This window comes from Podarcis liolepis (genome assembly GCF_965112155.1).
Source record: "Podarcis liolepis genome assembly, chromosome: 16".
Taxonomy (NCBI): Eukaryota; Metazoa; Chordata; class Lepidosauria; order Squamata; family Lacertidae; genus Podarcis; species Podarcis liolepis.
This window is the reverse complement of record NC_139567.1, coordinates 42,947,783-42,972,158: the sequence shown is the minus strand read 5'-3', so window position 1 is coordinate 42,972,158 and position 24,376 is coordinate 42,947,783. Positions and strand designations below refer to the sequence as shown.

Sequence of the window (24,376 nt, the reverse complement as noted above, 5' to 3'; positions counted from 1 at the left end):
CAGGATGGAGGATGCAAAGCAGGGCCAGCGAGGGCAAGGCCTAGGGGGAGTCCCAAGGGCCTAATAAAAAGGCCTGGGGGGCCACTGGACTCCCATCACACCCAGCCAGCTTAGCCTAATGATCAGGGACAATGGGAGTTGTAGTCCAGCAACGTCTGGGGTGGCAAGATTGAAGAAGTCTGGTGTTACAGAGTTAGCTTTCAAAGGCAAGGCAGATCTCCGCTCTTTGTAAGAGACACCAAAGAGGAGCAGGGGGAGAGACGAAGCAAAATTTTCTGTTCCAATAAAACCTAGGCTGACAGAGCATGGAAAAGATAGTTTGCCTCATTCCCAAGAAAAATATGCCCTGGGAATTTCTCTTTTGCTTCCCCAAAGCTGTGCAGGATTTGCCAACAGGGAGAATCGGATCTTTGCTTCACGCAAGGAGCCACTCCCTGCTTGTGTTTTCCCACCAGCAAATATTTACTTTCCTGGAGGCCACTACTGTTCTGAACTGAGCTCAGCCTGTGGCTGCCTTCTGTCTGCTGAGAACCACAGAATAGCCTTTTGCCCTCCCGAACAGCAAAAGTAGCACTATGTTGCTGCGATTGGCAGCTGGCTTTTTCACAGGGGCTACAATTTGAATTGCCCAAATGGTGGAAGGAGCAGCAAGGCTGACCCTGCCTGTTGATTCACTCCCAGGAAACTTGGTGGCACAGCCAACATTCTGTTCTGCTGGGGCTTGGGGCCTGCAGACACTGTTAGAAACTGAGATATGTAAAGGTAAAGGAACTCCTGACCATTAGGTCCAGTCGCAGACGACTCTGGGGTTGCGGCACTCATCTCGCTTTATTGGCCAAGGGAGCTGGCGTACAACTTCCGGGTCATGTGGCCAACATGACTAAACTGCGTCTGGCAAACCAGAGAAGCGCACGGAAACACCGTTTACCTTCCCACTGGAGCGGTACCCATTTAGCTACTTGCACTTTGATGTGCTTTTGAACGGCTAGGTTGGCAGGAGCAGGGACCAAGCAATGGGAGCTCACCCCGTCACAGGGATTTGAACCGCCAACCTTCTGATCAGCAAGTCCTAGGCTCTGCGGTTTAACCCACAGCGCCACCCGCATCCCTGAGATATATAAACCAGGCACCAAATGGCTCCTTGAACCAAGATTACAGCCACCAAAACAGAATGCCTAGTTGCCATTTTGTCCTATTTTTCAAATGATGGACTGACTGTGATTGATTACCACTTAAAGATCTGACTAGTTCAGATGAGAACCTTGAGCGAGGTAAGAGCTTTGTGAACTTAAAGAAGAAAAGTCCCTTGATCCAGGGACAGTCCACATTTATACTGGCCTATTCCCACCTCTTTTTCTTAATGGCGACATGGACCATTCATAACGTAGGAATATTCTTCTGTGATCTGGGCAGTGGGACAGGGTAAGTGAAGACAAGCTGCAACAATTAACTATAACATGGTTCACTGCTCCTGCAATCTCATTTTGGGGGGACTTTCTACCTTTATCTTCCAGGTCCTACAAAAGCGGGTGTGGCGTCAACAACAGAAGGACAGAGCTTTTCTTAAAGGAACACGAGCACCTTCGGAAGTAAGTCTGTGCCTTGTATCGGATTGTTCCTCAAAGAGAGCCACTTGCCACCCACGATACCTCCTCTCATAATCCACTGTTTCCTACATCCAGGGGACGTTTCCAGCGGCGGTGGCGGCCGTGTTAGACTCTTGCAGCCAGAAAAGCCAAGGAGCCTTGTGCCACCGTAAAGCAGTGGTGGGCACTGCCCATTGGGCCTGGTTAGGCAAAAAGCAGGGAGCCCAACAGCAGGTGGCGCCAGAGCCAATGACAGCCAGAGAAAACTAATTCTGGCTTTGTACCTGTCCTCCATCCTGCTGATTTCTACGAGGGACAACACTGAGACTAAAGAGGAGGAAGATGGCAGGCAGGGCAACCTCCTGGATTGATTATGAGTAGAAGGCAGGCAGGTGAGGGGCTGGCTGAGAGCAGGCGCTGGTTGGTGGGGCACAGTCTCATTCATCCAAATGGACAATGTGACCCTGCTGGCTGGGGTTGATGGGAGCTGTAGTACAAAACAGCTTGAGGGCCACCGGTTGGCAAAGGCACCCTTGCTCAAATGTCATTTTTTTACAGCGGTACTTAGCAACGTACAGCTCAGTTGCCTACACAGACTTCCCTTACATTATTTAGAGTGTTAGGGGGAAAAGCAAATCAGTGAAAACGCTTTTTTAAAAAACAGTGTACTGATTTCACTGTGCCTCTGAAGAGCTGCACACACAAATAATGTGCTTCCCAGGGATAATGATATTATTATTATTATTATTATTATTATTATTATTATTATTATTATTGTTATTGTTGTTGTTGTTGTTGTTATTTCACTTTTAGATTTTAGGCATGTTTCTGTCCCTTCCTGTTGCACAGCTTCACTTCCAGTGTGCGCCTTCATTAGGCTTCTGATTAATTTTATGAAACTGCATTCCTAAAAAAAATCTGCAGGGAAATGTGATAGCAGCAGGATGCTTTCTGCAAAAGCCATAGCAGCATGTGGGCTCCAGGGGGCGCTCTTCCCCTCGAGAAGAGCCGTTCTCCAATATCTGCTCCTGGTGAAGGCAGTTTTGTTATTTTCTGTAATCAAAGGTGCATGAAAACCTCTTACAGGAAATGGCTTTTTAAATTTTTGCTTGGTTGTGATAGGCCAAGGAATCTGAGAAACCGTGTCTGTGCATCCCTCAATTTCCCCATGGGGCTCTCGCTGGCATTTGCAAAGTTTGGAAGGGCTGAGGGAGGGGCATCCATTGATTTTCACTTGCTGGATGTCTATTGCGAACGGATAATGGGCAAATGTTATTAGTTAGGAGTGTCCTGAAGCTTTGAGCACCTTCTGGCTTTGAAACGTCGGTGGAGGAAGGGAGCGTGCAGTGTGGTGTAGTGGGTGGAGCAGGAATAGGGGACCTGCGGGCTATTTGGTGGCTGCCTTATAAGGACTAGAAACTTCATATTTAAAGGCCAAAGTTCTCAGCAAGCGAAATTCTGCACCTGATACTACATTCTGCAGCCTGTGGATTTTTACTTCCGTTGTTTTTGAGGAACTTCGGCACAAATCCCATTGTGACAAACAAGGAGCAACTCCCATTTATCATGGTTTATGACAATTTCTGTGCCAGATTGATTCCTGGTGCATTGTGGCCCCTCATGCATAATTTGCAGGTATCGCAAATTTGCAGGTACAGCACCTGTCAGGCAAGTCCCCAAGGACCCATTTATCTTGAATAGTCTTAATAAGAAAGCGCAAGACTTTAAATGTGTGTGTGTGTGTGTAGTTTGATGGATATGCCACAAATCTTGACGACTAAAAAAAGACATCTATTCATCACATCTTTTCTAATATGGTTTTTGACCGAAAGCTAATTGAGTTGGCTGCTGAGGCTGATAAAACACTTTCTCAATCCATCTTGTGGAAGACAACCTCCCTTTCCCTTTCCAGGTTGATAGAGGACAGGTAGATTCCCTTCCTCCCTTGGGTTTTAGGAAGTCATCCATCCGTTTGTGGCCAGATGAGAGGAGCAGTCCCTCCCCTCCACCAGAAGTCTTAAGAATATGAAAAGATAAGAACTCTGCTGCATCAGGCCAAAGGGGGGGAGGCATCTTAGTCCAGTATCCTGTTTTCACAGTGGCCAACCAGGTGTTGTCTATTGTGTGAAACCCACAAGCAGGATTCAAGCACCAGAGCCCTCGCCCCTCCTGCTGTTTCTAGCAACTGGTATTCAGAAGCATCGCTGTCTCCAAATGTGGAGGCAGAGCGGAGCCATCCTGGCTGGCAGCCATCAAAAGCCCTCACTGAGTTTGTCTAATCCTCTTTTCAAGCCATCCAAGTTAGTCTCCGTCACAGCCTCCTGCAGGAGCGAATTCCATAGGTTAACGATGCCTTGTGTGAAGAAGATGGACTTTCTTTTATCTGTTCTGAGTCTTCCAACATTCACACCCCAGTTTTGGCGTTATGAGAAAAGGAGGAAACTCTTCTCTGTCCAGACTCTCTTTAACTTCTCATGTGGCCAGCTTGAATACTTTCACTTGACCCCGGGGATCCAGGCACTGCCCTCTTTCCTCGCGGCCCAGCCCCACCGCCTTCCTCTGCTTAATTGCCGCGGACGTTTGCGGCACTCTGGGTGGGTGGCTTGTCAGGATCGATGCAGCTCTGGCCCTGCTGCTACGGGACTGGAGGGCTTTTCTGGCCGGAAAGCCTTGCGCTCCTAATGCAATTTCCTTTTGAGAGTGGGGCTCGGAGCAGAGAGAGAGAGAGAGGCAGCAGCTGTAGTGCGGCAGCTTTAATGGTGGGGATTTGCAACCTTGCATCATCCCAAGAGTATTTTGCCTGTAGCTCGGTCGGCATTTTGCCTATTTTATTATTTTCATTTACAAAAATGTAATATCCAAGGCTTTGAGGCTAGAGTGCTTGCATTCTTTGAAACCCTATAGAAGATACCTTGTGGTTACTGATTCCTCAGCTGTAGTTCCCCCTACCTACCCTGATTGCCAGCTGGATGGTACCCTTCCAAGGTCCGGCCTTCTTTCATTTTCCCCATGGGATGTTTTCAAGCAGTGCATTTTCCATCCTGCTCCATCTCACGGAAGGGCTAAGGGGCCCATCAGCAGTGTTCGATTTAGACAGGCCAGGTGGAGGGATCGGAAAACCCCACCGACGCTTGTGCAAGCCTTGATGTGTGTCAACGGATTCTCTGCTCGGGAATTAGCTCTGTTGTTTCAGCCTCTGCAAAGGAGACCGCAGCTGCTGGGCAGCTTCCACTCAGGAGCTTACCGTACCGGTAGCCACAGATTAATGGGCTCGTTTCCAAACACACAGGGTTGTTTTGCAACTGTTCTTGAAGCCCCTAAATATTCATTTCCATTTATTAGACTGATTCGTCACCCAAAGGTCTCCGAGCATCTTACAACAAAAGAAAGATATACAATACATAGTACCATGGGGGGAAAAGTTGGGGGGGGGGAATCATGTAATACATTAATATTTCATATAACATGGCATCCATTTTTTAAAAAAGTGAAATAATAAACAAAGCGATACTCAGATCCACTAATTAACAAATAAACGAAACCTCAACCCTCCCCCTAGACCCAAAATCATTCACATTGAACCAACAATTTCCCCCCTTTAACCACCCCACCCCACCCAGGAGTCTGGGGTCAAGGCCAGCTATTATAAATCTGTGTCCTCCAGGGATGGTCCCACGTTTCTCCTCTCCCCTGCAGGAGGTAGTAGTAGCAAAGCAGGAAGATGGTAGCTGCTGATGGGGGTGCAGATGTCAAGGCTGGCTATTCCGAATCGGGTGGGCGGGTGGGAGGGAGCAGGGTCCTCAGGGGATGTATACAGGCAGCTCCCATTTTGCACGCGCGGCCACTGAGGCATATGCCATTTTCGGCCCCAGAGGAAGGTGGGGCAGAACATCTGCTTTGCATGCAGAAGGTCCCAGGTTCAATCCCTAGCATGTCCAGGTAAGGCTGGGAGAGAGACTCCTGCTTGAATCCCTGAAGAGCTGCTGCCGGCCAGTGTAGTCCTTGCTGAGCTAGATGGGCCAACAAACCGACTTCGTTTCAGGCAGCTTCCAATGTTCCTATTTAAATTAGCCTTTAGTTCAAAACCATGAAGACTGGGGTCTTTCTCTGTGTTACGGGAAGGACCAAAGCATCTCCTTTGCATGCAGAAAGTCCCGGGTTCAATCCCCAGGAGCGTCTCCAGTAGGGCTGGGGAAAGGCTCCTGCCTGAATCCCAGGAGAGCTGCTGCCGGTCAGTGTTGACAGTATTGAGCTAGAGGGGCCAGTGGCTTGACATGCTGCCTTGGGCTGGTGGGAGCCATAGTCCAGAACATCTGGATGGCACCCAGTTAAGTAAGGCCAAGTTAGAACCTTAAGCATTAAACCTGGCGCTCCAGACTGCTCTCTGAAACAAACAGGTCACCAGTGAAGGTGGCGTAAACCCCAGAAATTGTGGCATTGGGAGGGACCCCCGGGAGTCATCCCGTCCAACCCCCTGCAGTGCAGGAATCTAGCAGAGCATCCCTGACAGATGACCGTCCAACCCCTGTTTGGAAACCTCTGCTGAAGGAGAGTCCATCCACCCCCTTTTGAGGCAGCCCGTTCTGCAGTTGAGTTGGAATCCGAATGTTTGTTTGCATTCGGGATGCCCAGGCAGAGATGCTCCTCTGCCCATCCTGCGTATGAGTAATGAGTGTAGCAGCCTGCTGGGTTTCCTTGATGACCAGCTCTGCAAAGCACCTCTCCCTTTCCCTGCCCCACTTTCCCCAGCTTAATACCCTTTTAGGCGAGCAGAGTAAATAATTCATCCATTTGTGTGGTTCTCCTCCCCCCCCCCCCACGGCCTTCCCTCCTGTAGCGGGCGAGGCTTTCCATCAAATGGAGGCACAGGGCTGGGTGATGAATGGACAGGCTTCAGCTGCTTCATCCTGCAAAGTGCTGGGCTAAGAGGAAATGAGTTTGTCAGCTCAGCACTCACTTCTCTCTCTGTGTGTGTGTGTGTGTGTGTGTGTGTGTGTGTGTGTGTTTGGAGAGTGTAGCCCTGAGAGCTTTTGAAGCTTAATGGCTTGGGGGGGGGGGAGTAATTTCCTAAATCAGCACTGAAGGAATTCATTTGTATGTGTAAAGTGTTTTTTTTCCTGGGGGGCAGTATAGAATACCAAGGATGGTTAAAGCCTGCCTTCTCTCCATGAAGACCCGGTTTTCCTCTGAAGGGTGGAAGCTCTTGGCGTCAGGCCTTGCTATGTGGCCTTCCCTGAATGCCTGCAGTTCTGCTCCCCCCACATGGAAAAGGTTCAGAAAAGGGCAGCCCAATGTGTTCAGGGGGGCGTGGAGCAACTCCCCTATGAAAGAAGCCAATTTGGATGGCTCTAAAAGAGGATTGGACTTATACATGGAGGGTAAGGTAAAGGTAAAGGGACCCCTGACTTTTAGGTCCAGTCGTGGCCGACTCTGGGGTTGCAGCGCTCATCTCGCTTTACTGGCCGAGGGAGCTGGCGTTTGTCTGCAGACAGCTTCCGGGTCATGTGGCCAGCATGACTAAGCCGCTTCTGGCGAACCAGAGCAGCGCATGGAAACGCCGTTTACCTTCCCGCTGGAGTGGTACCTATTTATCTACTTGCACTTTGACGTGCTTTCAAACTGCTAGGTTGGCAGGAGCAGGGACCGAGCAACGGGAGCTCACCCTGTTGTGGGGATTCGAACCGCCAACCTTCTGATTGGCAAGTCCTAGGCTCTGTGGTTTAACCCACAGTGCCACCCGCACCCCTATACATGGAGGGTAAATAACAACTATTATTATTATTACTATTATTATTATTACTATTACTATTTTATTTTACTTTTTATATGCCACCCATAAGACTGGGTTGCCTCAGCCACTGTGGGTGGCTCCCAGCAAAATATGAAAAGCACAGTAAAACATCAAACATTTAAAACATTTTCATAGCTATCTGGTGGGCCGCTGTGGAAACAAAATGTTGGACTAGACGGGCCACTGGCCTGATCTTCTTATCTTTTTATCTTGCAACATTTGGGCATTGGTGTCTCTTAGAGTAAAGGCGAGTCAAGGGAGGGCATTCTACAAACGGAGCCACCACTGAAAAGGCCCTGTCACAGGTCAATGGCCGTCAAGCAGAGCATGGCTTAGAAGCATGGCCCACCACTGGAAGCGGGAAGCTGGTCTGGGGAGGCTGGCCCAGTAAGGCAGCAGAGGCAAGCAGTGGGATAACGTAGGGACCTGGTTCTCCACAAGCAGCACAGGTGCCCCATCAGGCCTGCAGGTCCTTGAGGGCTTATTCCAGGGTTTAGCTTTCCTAGGCAGTGGCCATGTGGAATATGCATTGGTATAGTGAGGGTTTTTTTAGCCATCCATGCCCATTGCGTACAGGAACCAGCAGGAAGTGATGTCTACTGATTCTTCTCCTCTCCACCACTGTTGTGAAGGGTAGCTGACTGGTGAAGTATGAGGAGACAGTCCAGGGTGAGCCCCCTTGGTGGGGTGGGGGCTCCTGGCAGATGCCCTGCCATATTGACCGGTGGGGCCACCCCCCACTCCCCGCCTTCCCCCTCAGAGTTCCCATTTATGGAAACAATGACTGTGATGGAGGAGCACAGTTACATAACGGAGCCAGGCAGGTCCTTGAACAGCTTAATTAGGGTTTTTCTGTGTGCCTGTGAGTGCGTGCGCTCGATGCTCCAAGGGGCAGAGGAGCTCTCCTGGGCTTCCTTATTATTACCATTACTATTGTTGTTGGTATTTATAAATAACCAGCATGAAAGGCAGATGCGGTAGAGAGAGTAGGCTTGCTTGAGCATCATTAGTACAGATAACAGCCGGTCTTTTATGTCTGTACGTGCATTTCTTTCATCTGTTTTCCCTGGCAAGGGATTTACCCAATATATATATATATTAAAATCAGAGCACAGGAGCTAGTACAGCAGTTTTACATATATATATAGAGAGAGAGAGCTCTCATGCATGCACAATAACTCGTGCAGCAGTTTTCTCTTTATATATACTGGCAACTCCCCGTTTGCATATGGGTTGCGTTCCTGGTCATTGCAAATGTCAGCCCATTCCGCCACCTTCCAAGTGGTGTGCATGTCAGCTGTCACACATTAATTGGACACATACAGAATGGTCTCTGCTTGTATATCAGAACACAAGAACTCGTGCAGCAGTTTTCTGTGTATATACTAGAACACAAGAACTCATAGAACTGTCCCCCCCCCATATATATATCAGAGCACAATAACTTAAACAGCAATTTTCAGCAATTGAGACCTGAGGTTCCACCTTTAGCCCAAAAAGCATTTTGGGGACCCACTTTTTTTGTTAATTGTTTATTTGTACAGTGATTGTGCTGTGGCTTTGACCCACTGCAACCCAGTAGTTCAGGAGTTGAGAAATCTCCCCCCCCCCAGCCCAAGGCCCACATTCCTTCCTGAGCAACCTTCTGGGGGAAGCAGCGGGTGCAGATTCTGTACACCCTCCTCTCTCTATTCTCCACCCAGGAGGCATGACCATAGTTCAAGGACACTTCCCAGCCAGGCAGAAGTAGTCATGGGAGGATGTGAAGCAGGGCCAGGGAGGGGTGTGGTCTTGAGAAAGGAGGTGTGGCTGGGAAGGAGGCGTGGTCTGGGGAGATTCCCGAGGGCCACCTAAAGAGGCCCAGGCTTGAGGGTCCCCCCCCCTTCTATCTACTTGCGGATTCTGACCAGTGCTGTCTGGGGCTGATGGGAGTTGCAGTCCAAAACACCCAGAGAGCATTAGGTCTGCAAAGGCTGGTACAAACTGATCCTATTATATTCTTCCCTGTTTGATTCTTACGACTGCCAGTTCATAAGGACGAAGAGCGCCTGGTCACCACGCTCTTTAACATTTGCTCTATTAGATTTTCATCGTATTTTGTGTATTCCAAGCCCCAAATCATGGGCAGAGCAAGGGTAATAGAGGGTGGGTACAGACAAATCTGGTTATGCCCTTGGCTTTCCTTTCGGTTGGCAGTTCATGTCAAAGGAGGTGAGCTTCCAGCCAGTGGAGGGGAGAGAAATGGCATTGTTGCAAGACTTCCTTGGAGTGGCGTTCCATGGCAAGCCCCCCTAATGGCAATAAGTATTTATTTGCTTGATTGTAAACCCACAGCAAATGCGCATTGTTTAGACCAGGTGTGGCAGACCTCAGCCTTGCAGGGTGCACTTTGTTCATTAGTTACTGGAACCCTGGCCTTGACAGAGTGAGGTGTGCAAGCTTGGAGCTCAGGAGGCAGCATCTTCTACCAAGACAGACCATTGTTCCATCAAACTTATTGTAACTTTGCCCACACTGGCTGGCAGTGACACTCTAGGGTGTCAGTCAGAGATTGCCCTTGACCCTTCCTAAGTTTGAACCCAGGATCTTCTTCATGCAGATCAGATATTCTGCCAATGGACTCTAAATTTTATGAAATACATAAATACAGTGGTACCTCGACTTAAGAACTTAATTCGTTCCGGAGATCTGTTCTTAACCTGAAGCACCGCTTTAGCTAATGGGGCCTCCTGCTGGTGCCACACCGCCAGAGCACGATTTCTGTTCTCATCCTGAAGCAATGTTCTTAACCCAAGGTACTATTTCTGGGTTAGCGGAGTCTGTAACCTGAAGCGTATGTAACCCGAGGTACCACTGTAAATGGAGTGTAGGAGTCTGGCTGCACTTTGCCCAAAATTCCTTTATCCTTATGGCATTTCTGCCTCCAACCCACCCACCCTCGGTCCTGCCAGCAGAGTCTGCAAAGGGCTCCAACTGGATGAGGAGTCTCCACTTGCCAGATTGCAATGTAGCTTTTAAGAGCTCTGATAAAAGAAGCCCAGTTTGGCACTTCTAAATCGCTCGCTCAACTAGGAAGATCACTAAATAAAGCTGCCGTCCTATCCTGCCTGTTCTCTCCCAGATGGGCAAGGTGCTTCTCTTTCTCCCCCCTTCTCTCTCTCTCTCTCTCTCTCTCTCTGTGCAGAGTTTTGAATCACCCTGGTGCTTTGCTATTTTTGATGCTCCGGTGGCTTGAACCAAAATATACTCTTCTATAAAAAATAAATTAAGTGTAGGAAAGCAAGAAGGGCTGCTGTTGGAACTGCAGAACACACACATTCTTCTCCAGCTGCTTCCCCATTGAATTTCTTTCTTGCTTTGCTTTTTGTAACTTGGAAAGGATGCAATAAGGCGAATGTTCCTTGAAGCTTTGGCAGGATGACTTGTGTCTTTATGAACGTTCTGCTTGCGGTGTGGTGAGGTCACGCTGCTCACTCCCTGCACGGAGGAAAGGATTCGCAGCTGGATGTCAAGGAACTCTCCTTTTGCATGCAGGGCGTTCTGGGTTCAGTCCCCAACAGCATCTCCAAGTAGGGCTCGGAATGTCCCTCCTTGAAACCCTGGAGATCTGCTGCCAGCCAGGGAAGGCAGTACTGAGCTAGATGGCCCAGTGGTTTGACTCGGCAGAAAACAGCTTCCTCTGCTCCTGTTTAAACCACCTCTTTATTTCGAATCATGAGGACTAGCATCATGATTCTAGGGAAAGGGCTGCAGCACTGTGGCAGAACATCACCTTTGCATGCAGAAGGTTCCAAGTTAAATCCCCAACGGCATCTCAAGGTAGGGCTGGGGCAGAACCCTGTTTCAGATTCTGGAGAGCTCCCAGTTAATGCTGACAATACTGAGCTAGATGGACCCGAGGGCCAACTCTGCATAGGACAACTGCCTGTTTAAATCAGTCCTTAATTCAGAACCCTTAGGGAGCTTCCTGGGTTCCTATTTCAGTCCTTTATTCAGCGCCATGAGGACTAGAATCTTGGTTTATTTTCAGTCAGTTCAGACAGTCCTGAGCCTGGTGGACCAATAAGGTAGGCTTCCTATGTTCCTTCCCCTGGTGAGGATGGCTCTTGGCTATTTTTTTAAAAAGTTCCAGCATCCAGATCTTATTACTATTCTCCCTTGAAGTGTATGTACCACTTGCCTCTGCTGCCTCTTGCCCAAGCGTGGAATCTGATGTCAGTCTGACAGTGCCTTCATGTGTGTTTTTTTTAAAACCCAACCAAAACAAGAGAAAAAAGTAAGTTTCCGATCCTTAGAAGATAGTTGTTTACTCCGTGCTTTAATTTAAAAAGAGAGAGAGAAGCAAATCAGTAAAAGCTGGATTTTGAGATCCTTAGTCATTGAGCAAATGCGCCTACTTTGTTTTGCATAACTCTGCTGAGATGCTTAATTTGTTCCTGTTTTGCTAATCACAGTGAGGGAGGGGCAAAGGCCAGCCATTTAGCACCTTTCTAAGTGTGCTTCTAAACCTGATCTCCCCCTCCCTGGAGGATGAGAATTGCCTTAGGCAGGATGTTTTGTTTTGGAAGCATCTGACTCTGCGGGGAAGGAGTGGTTGGAAGGAGGCATGACTTAGGTGAAATGCTCTGGAAAGGCTGTTTTCAGTGTTTACTTCTGCTGGTGCGGCATAATGGATGAGTCCAACTTCTTCTGGGCTCTGGGTATGTGCTGCTTACTGAGGCATCTGTGCCTGCGTTGACATTCTTGTTTGAATATTATTGGATGCACCTTAGCAGATTTATTTTGCAAGTTAAACTTAAATTTTATTTCACAGAATTAGTATACCAATTATTTTTTTAATGAAAAATTAATTACATTTAGATTTTTGTAACCCATCCTGGGGCCTGCTGGTGAACGGCGGGCAATAAATTTAATTATTGCTATTATTATTATTGCCCCTATGAGGTTTAGGCTGTGTGTGTGTGTGTGTGTGTGTCAATGCCTCTATCTCTATACATGCATATTTATATTTTAATTAAAAGCAGAGGGCAAAATTGTGTCTATTCGCGCAGAATATCTCTCATTCCTAATTGCAGGCTGACATTTTCCCATCATTCTCACGATAGCATCCTTAATGCCCCCCATGCCTTCTTTTGATTAACATTCATTCTGATAAGAATATTTTCTTTTTTTTAAGCCTCCTTTAAACCTTTCTCTCTTCTTAGTTTGTCTTAACGAAGGCCTCAGTGCCTCCCCCCACCCCGTTTCCTTTGAATTATTCTTAATTACAAATCTATTTTTTTATGTGGGTGGGTGTCCCTATAGAGCTCCTCAACGGTGGTTCCTTTCCAGCAGATTTCTCTGGCTCAGAGCTTTGCAAGGCTGTGAAAAAGCTGAAATGGGTAAGAGTGGGGGAGAGAGAGAGAGAAGCTTTGCATAGTCCATTAGTGAATTACCGGAATTTGTTCTGACAGATGTGGTTGGTGGTAATGACTTACATTAATGCCCGCCCAGTTTTGTTTTTAAGTTCATTTATCCCGGTTCCTGGGGGAATCTGCTGCAATTACATGGGAGGGTCAGTTCTCTCCAGGAACTGGCCTTCCAGGGAGGAGGGAGGGAGGATCCTGGCTTTGGCAGCGCCAGGGAGCAGGCAGATAGGCTAGCCTGGGCCCACCTCCCCACCCCCAAGGAGAGTGCATAGCCTCCCCCTTCTTCTTACACACAGGGAATCGTGTAGAGTTGCAAGGGACACCCAAAGCGTCACCTAGTCCAACCCTCTGCAGTGCAGGAGTCGCAGCTTAAATGCAATAAACTTCCCATGCGCAGAGGATGAAGAGGGAGTGCTGAGCCCCTGTAAAACAGAGCTGTCGCTTTGGAAGACCAGTGGAGATGCTTACAACACTCCCCCCCCCCCCAAAGCACAGCCCTTTAAAATGTGTTTTGGGGGGGTTATTGGGTTGTTGTTGTTATTTTTATTATGTATTTTGTGGCTTTATATTTTGATTTTATTCTGTGACCCGCCCTGAGACCTCTGGGTATAGGGCGGTATATAAATTCAATGAATGAATGAATGAAACCTGGTGTCCTCCAGATGTTTTGGACTACAACTCCCAAACATCTGGAGGGCACCAGCTTGAGTAGGCTGGCTTAGAGTAAGGTTACCAGACGTCCCCATTTCCCAGGGACAGTCCCCGGATTTACAAATCAGTCCCCATACAAAATCCATTAAAGTTGAAAAGTGTCCCCAGATTCGTTGAAAAAAATCTGGTAACCTTAGCTTAGAGTGACCGCTGCACCAACGCTAATCGCCATCCCTGTCTTAACTGGAGGACTTGAAGGGGCTTTGCATTTTGGGATGGGGATTGTCCCCCCAAATCCTATAGGACCCCTCCCACACTTCCTCTTTACCCCCCTCCACCCAGTGCATCTCTGTTCACATCGAATGGTTCATGGAATGATAGAGGGCCTTCTGAGTAGTGGCGCCCGCCCCGTGGAACGCCCTCCCATCAGAGGTCAAAGATAACAACAACTATCAGACTTTTAGAAGACATCTGAAGGCAGCCCAGTTTCGGGAAGCTTTTAATGTTTGATGTTTTACGGTATTTTAATATTTTCTTGGAAGCTGCCCAGAGTGGCTGGGGAAGCCCAGCCAGCTGGGCGGGGTATAAATAATAAATTATTTATTATTGTTGTTGTTATTATTATTATTGTTATTATTAAATCTTAGAGTTGGAAGGGTGCTCCTTCTGAGCTTTAGCCAGCCTGACTTTCTCCCTGCAACTGTTGGCTACTCATGTATACTTCCCCTTTCTTCCATTTCTTATATATTGGTACCTTGGGTTAAGTACTTAATTCGTTCTGGAGGTCCGTTCTTAACGTGAAACTGTTCTTAACCTAAAGTACCACTTTAGCTAATGGGGCCTCCTGCTGCTGCCGCGCCGCCGAAGCACGATTTCTGTTCTCATCCTGAAGCAAAGTTCTTAACCCGAGGTACTATTTCTGGGTTAGCGGAGTCTGTAACCTGAAGCGTATGTAACCCGACGTACCACTGTACATGCCTTCCTTAACTCTCAGGTCATTTATAAGCTCCTTATGCAGCCACACCGGTTTCCTTAGATGCCTCCCACTTTTCTTTCTCATTGGTATTATCTGCATTTGGACCTTTAATATTTCTCCTTGCAGAAACTCCCATCCTTCTTGGACTCCCTTCTCACTGAATTAAGTACTTAATTCGTTCCGGACGTCCGTTCTTAACGTGAAACTGTTCTTAACCTGAAGCACCACTTTAGCTAATGGGGCCTCCTGCCGCCACGCAGTTTCTGTTCTCACCCTGAAGCAAAGTTCTTAACCTGAGGTAATATTTCTGGGTTAGCAGCGTCTGTAACCTGAAGCGTATGTAACCCGAGGTGCCACTGTACTCTCAATCTCCTTTTCATGCTCCAGGTCATGTATTTCTTCACAAGTGTACACATGCATTATATACAACACCACTCCTCCTCCCTTCCTGTTTGGTCTATTCCTTTTGAACAGGTTATACCCCTCCATTCCTACATTCCAGTCATGAGTCTCATCCCACCAAGTTTCAGTAATGCCTACCAGGTCGTATTTGCCATCCTGTGCTAAGAGCTCAAATTCATCTTGTTTGTTTCCCATACTCTGTGTATTTGTGTAGAGACAACTGAAACCATGAGTCGTTCCCTCCAGCTGCTGCCTTCCTGTAGTTTCTTTCCCTTTAGCAGGTTTCTGGAGCACCACCTCAATTTCCTGTGCATCAGTGAAGCTCTTATCCTCAGTGCCAGGTTGCACGGTTCGATCCCTGCAAGCTGCTCCTTTATTCTTAAGGACAGTTCTTTTTCCATCTTAGTTCTCCTTTGCAGCCTTCTGCTTGGGCAGGAGAGCAACGCTCCCCTCCATCTGCTCTCCAAACGAAAGTGGCTCAGCCTTGAAAGCAGCCTTTCATCTCCAGCCGTTAGCAGCTTTGTAACTTCCCTTCTGCAAATCATGGGCTCTGCCTTCATCGTGCTGCATGGAAACATCCTCACTCAAAGCCGTCCATTCCAACAACACGTAAATGAGGGTTGTTGCTGGTTGGCTCTGTGGATATTTTGGGATGGCGATGGGGTGATGTATCACTTACATTGTTTCAGGAGTTGCAGCGCTAAGCCCTGGAGCTCTGACGGCCCCAAGGACGTGTCCACACCAGCTGGTGGCACCAGGCAATAACGGGGGGCAAAGTGTATTTCTTCACCCCGCACATTCAATTTCTGAAAGAGAGATGACATATTTCAGAGACTATGGGGTTACAGTTAATGTACTTGTCACTTTCTTGCTCCACCCAGTGTGTGAGGATGAGAGTGGGAGCATCTTCTGTGCATCTATAGTGTTCCTGACTGTATTGTCTTCCTTCAAGCATCCAAGCTGGAGCAGTGGTCTGGGGCTTGGGTGTGTCCAGGAATCTCTGCAGGCAGGCAGGCAGGAAGGCAGGCTTGGCAGAATCTCTGCCGGCATGTGCTCTCCCTGTTGCAGGAACAGCAGGATAGAATTGCAAGCTTAATAAATGAACCACGGCTGCAAAGGATTGAAATGAGGTGCGGCCTTGTCGGAGCTCATGGTGAGCAGACTGAGAACGGACAAGGTCCGTCATGGTTCAGGGACACATTGGCAGCCAGGTAAAAACGCACAGGATGCAGAACGGGGCTGGAGAAGGGCGTGGCTTGGGGAGAGTTTCAAGGGCCAGACAGAGTGAACTGGAGGGCCATAGTTGATTGGTGCCAGCTGAAAAGGGAATATGAGGCTAAGAGGTCTAACTTAGGGCTGTCATGTGTCTAGAATTTCCTGGACATATCTGGGATTAGTCCATCAGAAACAAATGTCTTGGAAACAAAAAATGTCCAGGAAAGCAAGTGTTGATTTTTTTGCAGATTACTTTTGCAACTTTTGTGTCCGGGTTTTCACTTTTTGAAATAAGCCAACCCTGTCGAACTCATCGAAGGGTCTGGAAACCAAGCCTTGGTAGGGATGGCTGAGGGAGCTGGGTATGTTCAGCTTGGAGAAGAGGAGACTGAGAGGTGATATGAGAGCAGGGACGCGGACTTATAAAAAATATTGGGGGGGGGGCCGGGAAAGCTCATGAATAATAAATAAGCTCATGAATATGCAAATAAAGTGGCTCCGGCCCTAAATAGGGCAAGCCACACCCCCCCAGCCAGCCGATTGGCTGGCTGGCAGGTGTGGCCAGTCGGGATTCCCCTGTTCTTGCGGGGGCTGAAACCGCCAGGAGGAAGGAAATTTCCCCCGGCAGTGCCTTGGCAGTGGCGGTGGTGCTGCGAAGCAGCGAGGCAGGAGCCCCCGCCCCCGGGGATTCCCTAATCTCGCGGGGGACGGCCGGGGCTCTCCGACTAGGGCGCGCGGCTGGCTGGCTGGCTGGCGAGGGAGCAGGTGGGGAGGAGGCGGGGGACGGCGGCGGCGCTCTGCTGGAAGGGCGCCCGAGATTATTGGGGGGGCTGAGCCCCCCCAAAAATTTTTTTGAGGGGGCTCGAGCCCCCTCAGGCCCCATGGAGTCGGCGCCTATGTATGAGAGCCAAACATCAGAAGGCCTGTCACATGGGAGATGGAGCAAGCTCGCTTTCTGCTGCTCCAGAGGGAAGGATCCAAACCAAGGGATCCAAATAACAAGAAAGGAGATTCCGACTGAACATTAGGAAGAACCGTGTGATGGTAAAGAAGGTGATGGACTCTTCTTCAAAGGCTGTTGTCAGGGGTTTAGGAGCAGAGGCACGGGCAAGGGAGGAAACAGAGAGCGAAGGGGAGGAGGCAGAAGAAAAGATGAGTGATGACGACGACCCGAGATCTCCTAGTCTTTCCAGTGAATCAGAGGATTCACAGAAAGGAGCACCAGTGGCCAGGGCAAGGGGGGAGTCTAGGGGGGCACCCCAGGAAGATAGAGCCAGAGGGGACTCAGGGGAGAGCAGCTGGAAATCGGGACCAGCGTCACCGCCAGGAAGCAGGGAAGAGGAAGGGAGCCAGGGGGGAAGCGCTGGCAGCTCACCACAGGAGGGAGGGCATGAGTCAGGAGTGGCCACACCTCCATCGGGGAGCGAAGAAACGGTTAAGAGGAAAGTGGAAGGTTGGGCGCGCGCGCCAAGTTCAAATGCAGAGGAAGGCGGCGCAGTAAGCAGCCCCGAAAGAGAGCCAGGTCCTAAAGCCCGGCGCAAGGAGACAGGAGGGTCCGGGTCAGCGTCAGAAGAATCCCGGAAGGAAGAAACCCCGGGGGGTAGAGGGACCCAGAGGAGGACAGTCAGGCGGAAAAGGTGGAGCAAGGCTAGGATATTAAGTTGGTGCACACGGGGCGGAGACTCAGACGGAGCCTCGCCGATCTAGCTACTAGACGTAGAGTTGCGCGCAGCAGCGTGAGAATGGAAACTGTAATTCAATAAAGACTTTTACTTAATGATCGCTGGCTAGCGTGATCCTGTGTGAGCTAGGATCTTCAAGCAGCTCTGACAGCTGTTTTTAAACAGGTTGGACGGCCACCTGCCAGGGATTCTTTAGCTGTGATTCTTGCATGGCCAGGGGTTAGACTAGATGACTCAGGGGGGTCCCTTCAAACCCTAGGATTCTATGAGGCACTTCTTCGGGAATTCCTTTCCAAAGCCACGATTGACTGTAAACAAGGTGCTTTGTGTTGGGTCATCTTTCTTGGAAGACGCCGGCTGCTGTTGTTCTTGGATCTGGGCCATTAGCTTGCATCAGCATCTTTATACGCCATCCCTTCCCAAGAGGCGTGTTGTTGTTGCTTAAAAAATGTTTCTGTCAGCTCTCCATCTGTCTTGCCAGGTAAAAGAAGAAGAAGGAGGGTGGGGAGGGGTAAGTTGCATGTTTGGAGCACATGGCAAATCCATTCCTTATCAGTCCATTTTTAGATGTTTTAGAAGGTCTGGCCCATAGCAATTTCAAGAATGCAAAAAGAGCCCTGCTGGATCAGGCCAAAGGCCCATCATCCTGTTCTCACAGTGGCCAGCCAGGTGCCACTTCTGGGAAACCCACAAGCAGGATCCGGGCCCAATAACAAGTCTCCCCTCCTGTGGTTTCCAGTATTGAGAAATTGCTGCTTCTGACCGTGAAGACTGAGCATAGCTGCCATGCTTAGTAGCTATTGACAGCTTGAATTTGTCTAGTCCTCTCTTAAAGCCGGGACGCGGGTGGCGCTGTGGGTTAAACCACAGAGCCTCTTAGGCTTGCTGATCAGAAGGTCGGCAGTTCGAATCCCCGTGACGGAGTGAGCTCCCGTTGCTTGGTCCCTGCTCCTGCCAACCTAGCAGTTCAGAAGCACGTCAAAGTGCAAGTAGATAAATAGGTGCCGCTCCGGCGGGAAGGTAAATGGCATTTCCGTGCGCTGCTCTGGTTTGCCAGAAGTGGCTTAGTCATGCTGGCTACATGACCCGGAAGCTGTACGCCGGCTCCCTCGGCCAATAAAGCGAGATGAGCACCGCAACCCCAGAGTCGGCCACGACTGGACCTAATGGTCAGGGGTCCCTTTACCTCTTAAAGCCATCCATGGTGGTGGTCCTTGCTGCCCCCCGCAGTTGCGAGCTCCATAGTCTAGCTTTGCGCTTTTCCTCGGGAAACAGCGAGCCGCAAACTCTCCTTGGAAGGTTTTGGAAAACGGCCCGGATTTTCTCGCTCTTCCCCACCCACCGCCCTGTTGCCTTTTGAAAATATAAACCCAGCTTTCTTGACGCTGCTGCTAATTACTCCATTAGTGCATATGGGGCTTGTTTATTTCTCTTGATCTTAAAACAATGCGGGTGCCTACTGAGAAGGCCTCTCTCTGGAGCTGTGGCACCAGCCCCGTGTACTTTGCAAAAGCATTTCAGCTCCAGATCAAACGGGGCACGTGATCCGTCTCCCGTGGCACCTGGAAATCTAGGTCTGCCATTAGTTGTCTGAAATGATAGAATTCTAGAGTTGGAAGGGAACCCCAAGGGTCATGTAGTCCAGCCCCCTGCAGTGCAACCCCCCTAATTCTTCTGTTTTGAGAATCTCGATCAAAAAATGTGTGGTCAGGTAGACGAGGCCCAAGCCTGTGAACTTTGCCCATACATACCATCCATTTTAAAGCACTCCACTTTAAAATTCACAGAGAACCCTGGAAGCTGTACAGTGATACCTCAGGTTACATACACTTCAGGTTACAGACGCTTCAGGTTACAGACTCCGCTAACCCAGAAATAGTACCTCGGGTTAAGAACTTTGCTTCAGGATGAGAACAGAAATCGTACTCCGGCGGCGCAGCAGCAGCAGGAGGCCCCATTAGCTAAAGTGGTGCTTCAGGTTAAGAACAGTTTCAGGTTAAGAACGGACCTCCGGAACGAATTAAGTACTTAACCCGAGGTACCACTGTAGTTTGTTTTGAGTCCTGGGAATTGTGGTGCTGTGAGCTTAACGAACCGCCGTCCCCAGGATTCCTTGGGGGAAGCCATGACTGTTAAAGTGGCGTAACCAGAGTGCTTTAAACATACCTACCTTCTTCATGCAAAGTAGGTGCTCTTCCACTCAGCTACCTCTTACGCTGCATCCAGCTAGCTGTGTGTTGTCTACACTGATTGGCAGCAGCTCTCTGGGGTTCCAAACAGAGGAAGGTCGCCTAATCTTCATTTTAGCTGGAGAGGCTTTCAGGAGACCTTCTGCATGCGAAGCAGGGGCTTTAACCCTTGAGTGTCCAGAGGAGTGTTGCTGAAATTCCCAACAGGCTTAGACGCACCCTTTGTTATCTAAACTAAAACCAGAGACACACTTCACCACTTTCAGCCAAGCTGGTTTTGTTCCAAAGCATGTGGAGAATTTCCCCTCCTCAGATGAACACCTGGGTTGCACCAGAGTAGACCCACTGAAATAAATAGACCTGTATTAGTCACAACCATTGATTTCAGTGGGTCTTCACATGGTTGGACCCTAACTTCCTATGTTTCTGTATTGGGGAGACGCCTTCAGAACAGTAACTCATACAGAGAGGCAACGTTCTCTTTTCTGTATCGTACCATCCTTGATTTATTTTCTGTATGATTATTATTTTGCGACCCCTTTTCCATGCGCTTCCATGATATTACTCAGGGGTGCCATGCGTGCCAAAGTAGGAATCTGTTGGCTTTCTCCCCCCTCCCCACTCCTCCATTCCACTCCTTAAATTAGATAAAATGTGGGCATCTTGCTTTGGCATCTGCTCCCTGCAAGGGGTTTAAATATATTTTGAGAAAATATGGGGCAGGTGGGAAGGGGGGGGGGACTCTGCAAAAAGTTATGTTGCCTTAGGGAAGTGTTCTGCTAAATGTGGAAATCCATGCGCTGAGATGGGGAGGGGTGGTGGCAGCGAGGGGGAGCTTTTTGTAAAACTTACCAAATGAGCAGATTCTCTCTCTCTCCTTCTCTGCAAACTGGAGGCGGAATCTTGCTGGGGGGGGCTCGCGGGCTCTTCCTCGGAGCTCAGCAGCAGGCTGAAATCAGCAGGCAAGCAGTTGCAGAGTTTGGGGTCTGGGGAGGAAGAAAATGTTGCACCCGGGTCCTGCTTGCGAGCTTCTCATTGGGGGCACCTGGTTGGCCACTGTGAGATCTGGATCCTGAACTAAATGAGCCCCTTTGGCCTGATCCAGGAGGCCCTTACATTCATACTAACGTGAACCCTTCCCGTGGTGGTAGCAATCAGGCCATATCAAATACCGTATTTTTCGTCCTATAAGGCGCACCGGCCCATAGGACGCACCTCATTTTTGGGGGGGGAAATGAAGTAAAAAAAATTATTCCCCCCCCCCAGCCCTGGCTGCCGCCCCAAGCCTTGCACTCACCTGCCTGAAGCAGGGGGAGCCTTTCGGAGGGCTCCCCGTGCTTCGGGCGACAGGCTGCCGCCCCAAGCCTCGCGCACCCGGCGGGACCTCCTGCCGGGCGCGCAAGGCTTGCGGACACTCGCGGGGGCTGCAGGCTGCTGCCCGCAAGGCTTGTGAGCCCGCGGGTACTCCCACCGGGCTTGCAAGGCTTGCGGATAGCTTCCTGAAGCCTGGAGAGCGAAAGGGGTCGATGCACACCGATGCCTCTCGCTCTCCAGGCTTCAGCAAAAGCCTGCATTCGCCCCATAGCACGCACACACATTTCCCCTTCATTTTTGGAGGGGAAAAAGTGCGTCCTATGGGGCGAAAAATACGGTACATTGTGCACTGTATCCTGCGTTGCCATTCTTGCAACTCACATAGGGGGAGATTCCTTGTAGCTTTCCCAGCATTTCTGGCCAAGCAGGCGATTTTTAACGCTTCAAACACTGGAAGACAAAATCTGAGATACATTTTGATAGATTGGGTCAGCCTTGTGTGGATGATGGCCCCTGCAGACCGTTTGACAAAGCACAGAAGAGCTGCCAGGGGGATAAATAGAAGAGAGAGTGTGTTCATTAGTCAACAGTGGGCAGAACCCATTTCTTCCTCCAAAATCCCAAACTCGTATATGGAAAGGATTTTTTGACAGTTGAGCTATTAGTAAACTTTGTGTTAGAAACATGTTATTGCTACCAACAGGTAACTTTTGATTGTTATCGGGCAAACAGAAGCACTCAAATAAGCTTCTCTAGATTATGTATGTTATGTTGAAGTTATTGTTTAACATAAAAATGCGATGGAGAGGGGCAAATTTAAGCTGTTTCCTGGGCAATGTAGACCCACCTGATAGCAACGCCTTTGTACCTAGCAGCAGTGGGAAAAGTTGCAGACTGCTTATTTGACGCCGAACAGTGTTGATGACTGACAAGGTTTTTCGTTTCATTTTTTAATTCAGCTGATTTGAGGGACATTCTTGTGTTTAAGTCCTCACCAGTTGCATTCCTGAAAATTGTGTAGGTTTAATTCAGGAACACAGGAAGCTGCCTTGTCTAGCTCAGTATTGTCCACACTGACATTTCAACCGGGCAAAAAACACACTCCAGGAGGCTGCAAAGTAGGGCTGTTGAGGAGGTGTGGCCTTGGGGGGGGAGTCCCAAGGGCCAGATAGAGAGGCCTGGGGGGCCGCATTTGGTTCTCTATTCCATGGTTTACTGTGACATTCAAAAAAAGCCATTCTGTTTTCCTGCTTTTATCGTAAGCTGCTCTGATTGTGTGTATAGAAATCTATTCAAGTATCTGAAGAAGTGTGCATGCACACGAAAGCTCATACCAAGAACAAACTTAGTTGGTCTCTAAGGTGCTACTGGACATTTATTTTATATAATATATATTTCTACTGTATAGAAATCGTGATGTATAAAATTCTATTTCTTTTAAATGTCTCCCCCCCCCTTTTTTTTTTTGTTTTGTTTCAGCTCTGACCGGCTGGTAGAAGAGACAATAAGGTAAGACACAGCCTACCACCTCATACCCATCTTGTTTCTAAGCTCATGCATTTTGCACTTTCCCGCTTGTACAATCAGACTTGCAAAGCTCACCCCTCCCTGCTTCAGAGTTTAGCCTCTATAAAATTTCTGAGGGGTCCTAATGCCAGCCATCTCACTTCTGGTGGGTGCAAAGATCGATGGAGATAGTTCTCTAATCCATATAGCTGCCCACTAAATTCCTTATACAACTGGAGTAATTTTTCCACTGGGATTTTAGGGTAACAGTCATACCTATGACTGTGTCATCCAGGATCCTATACAGCAATGAGACCTCATGCTATTAAGCTACTTTCCCAAGTACTTAATTGCCTAAGAGCCGCTGTTTGACTATCTCTCCCACTCCCCACAAAAAGAAGACATTTGCCCCCACAATAACCAGGATAGTGGAACGTTTTGTAGATCTTTTCTAAGTCACTGACGTATCAAAATAAAAAAGGAAAAATTAAATACTGCCACCAGCCACTTGACACTTTTGGTCATAACTTTTCTTTTAAAAGCCACATTGACGTAGTTCAACAAAATAAACATGGTTAGGGGGTTGGACTAAATGACCTTTGAGTGCTTGTTACTTTGACAAGTTGACTTCACTGCTCTCCTTGGGGGGGGGGGTGCAAAGCCAGTGTTCGTTTCCCAAAGCTCTTCATTCTGGACTCTGTTCTTCAGACCTCCTGTTTTATTTCTGAACGTTCATTTATTATCTTATAAATGCACAGTGTCACGTCACGTGACGCCTTCAGCACTGCTGGGCAGCCGAAAGGCAATTTGAGGGTGTTTTAAATATAGATTAGCAGCAGCTGCCAATGAGGAGCAGAGGTGTTTGCAAAGTTGTGAGAAGTAGCTCCCCTCTTTACTCAGACTATCACCTTCTGTTTTGAGTTTTCGTTGCCTTTTCAATTTGCAGCCTACTTGCTTTACACACACACACACACACACACACACACACACACACTTATATAGCAGCATGGCTGCCTCCAATTGTGAAGGCAGTGCATAGCCATCGTAGCTCATAGCCGTTGATAGCCCTCTCCCTCTGTGAATTTGTGCAGTCGTCTTTCATGGCCATCACTGCCTCCTGTGGCAGTGAGTTCCACAGTTTAACTCCATGCTCCGTGAAGAAGGGCTTTTTTTTTTTAACCTGTCCTGAATTTTCCAACATTCACCTTCATTGGATGAGAGAGAGGGAGGGAAACTTTCATCTCCTCGTTTCAGGTGCGGCTTCTGCAAAACACCCTGTGAGAACAAAGCCCATGTTTTCGTTCTCTCCCTCTCCCTCCCCCCGCCCCCCAGTTTTCTTCACTGTAATTGCAAACATTTGTGTATCTGATTAATTGGTGGTAGCGCGGCTGCTGCTGCTGCTGCTTGAGGGAATTGTACCCACTAGGAATTCGCCCGCCTCTTAATTAGCTCCTTGTCTGTCATCACCCAGTGGCAGCACGTGAGGCAATGGAGAGCCTGAGCAGCGTTGAGTTACGGCTGCTTGGGTGACTGGAGCGCGGTTGGCTTCCTGGTGTATTTCCATCATCTGCTTAAGGCGGGTGGTAATCTGGGGAGTGGAGAGCAGGAGGAGATTGGAGATCTGCCCCAGGGGTCTTCCACAGGTCCCGAGGAGAT

At 48.8% G+C, this 24,376-nt stretch overlaps 1 protein-coding gene across 3 annotated transcripts in view; it reads left to right on the top strand.

Moving 5' to 3' along the window:
* GOSR1 (golgi SNAP receptor complex member 1) overlaps nucleotides 1–24,376 on the top strand; it is a 46,885-nt gene that overhangs the window by 10,262 nt on the left and 12,247 nt on the right. For all 3 annotated transcript variants that reach the window (XM_083480133.1, XM_083480132.1, XM_083480134.1), the window contains exons 6-7: nucleotides 1,515–1,589; nucleotides 22,694–22,723. In XM_083480133.1, the coding sequence (XP_083336259.1) occupies nucleotides 1,515–1,589; nucleotides 22,694–22,723 (105 nt within the window). The remainder of the gene's footprint in view (nucleotides 1–1,514; nucleotides 1,590–22,693; nucleotides 22,724–24,376) is intronic.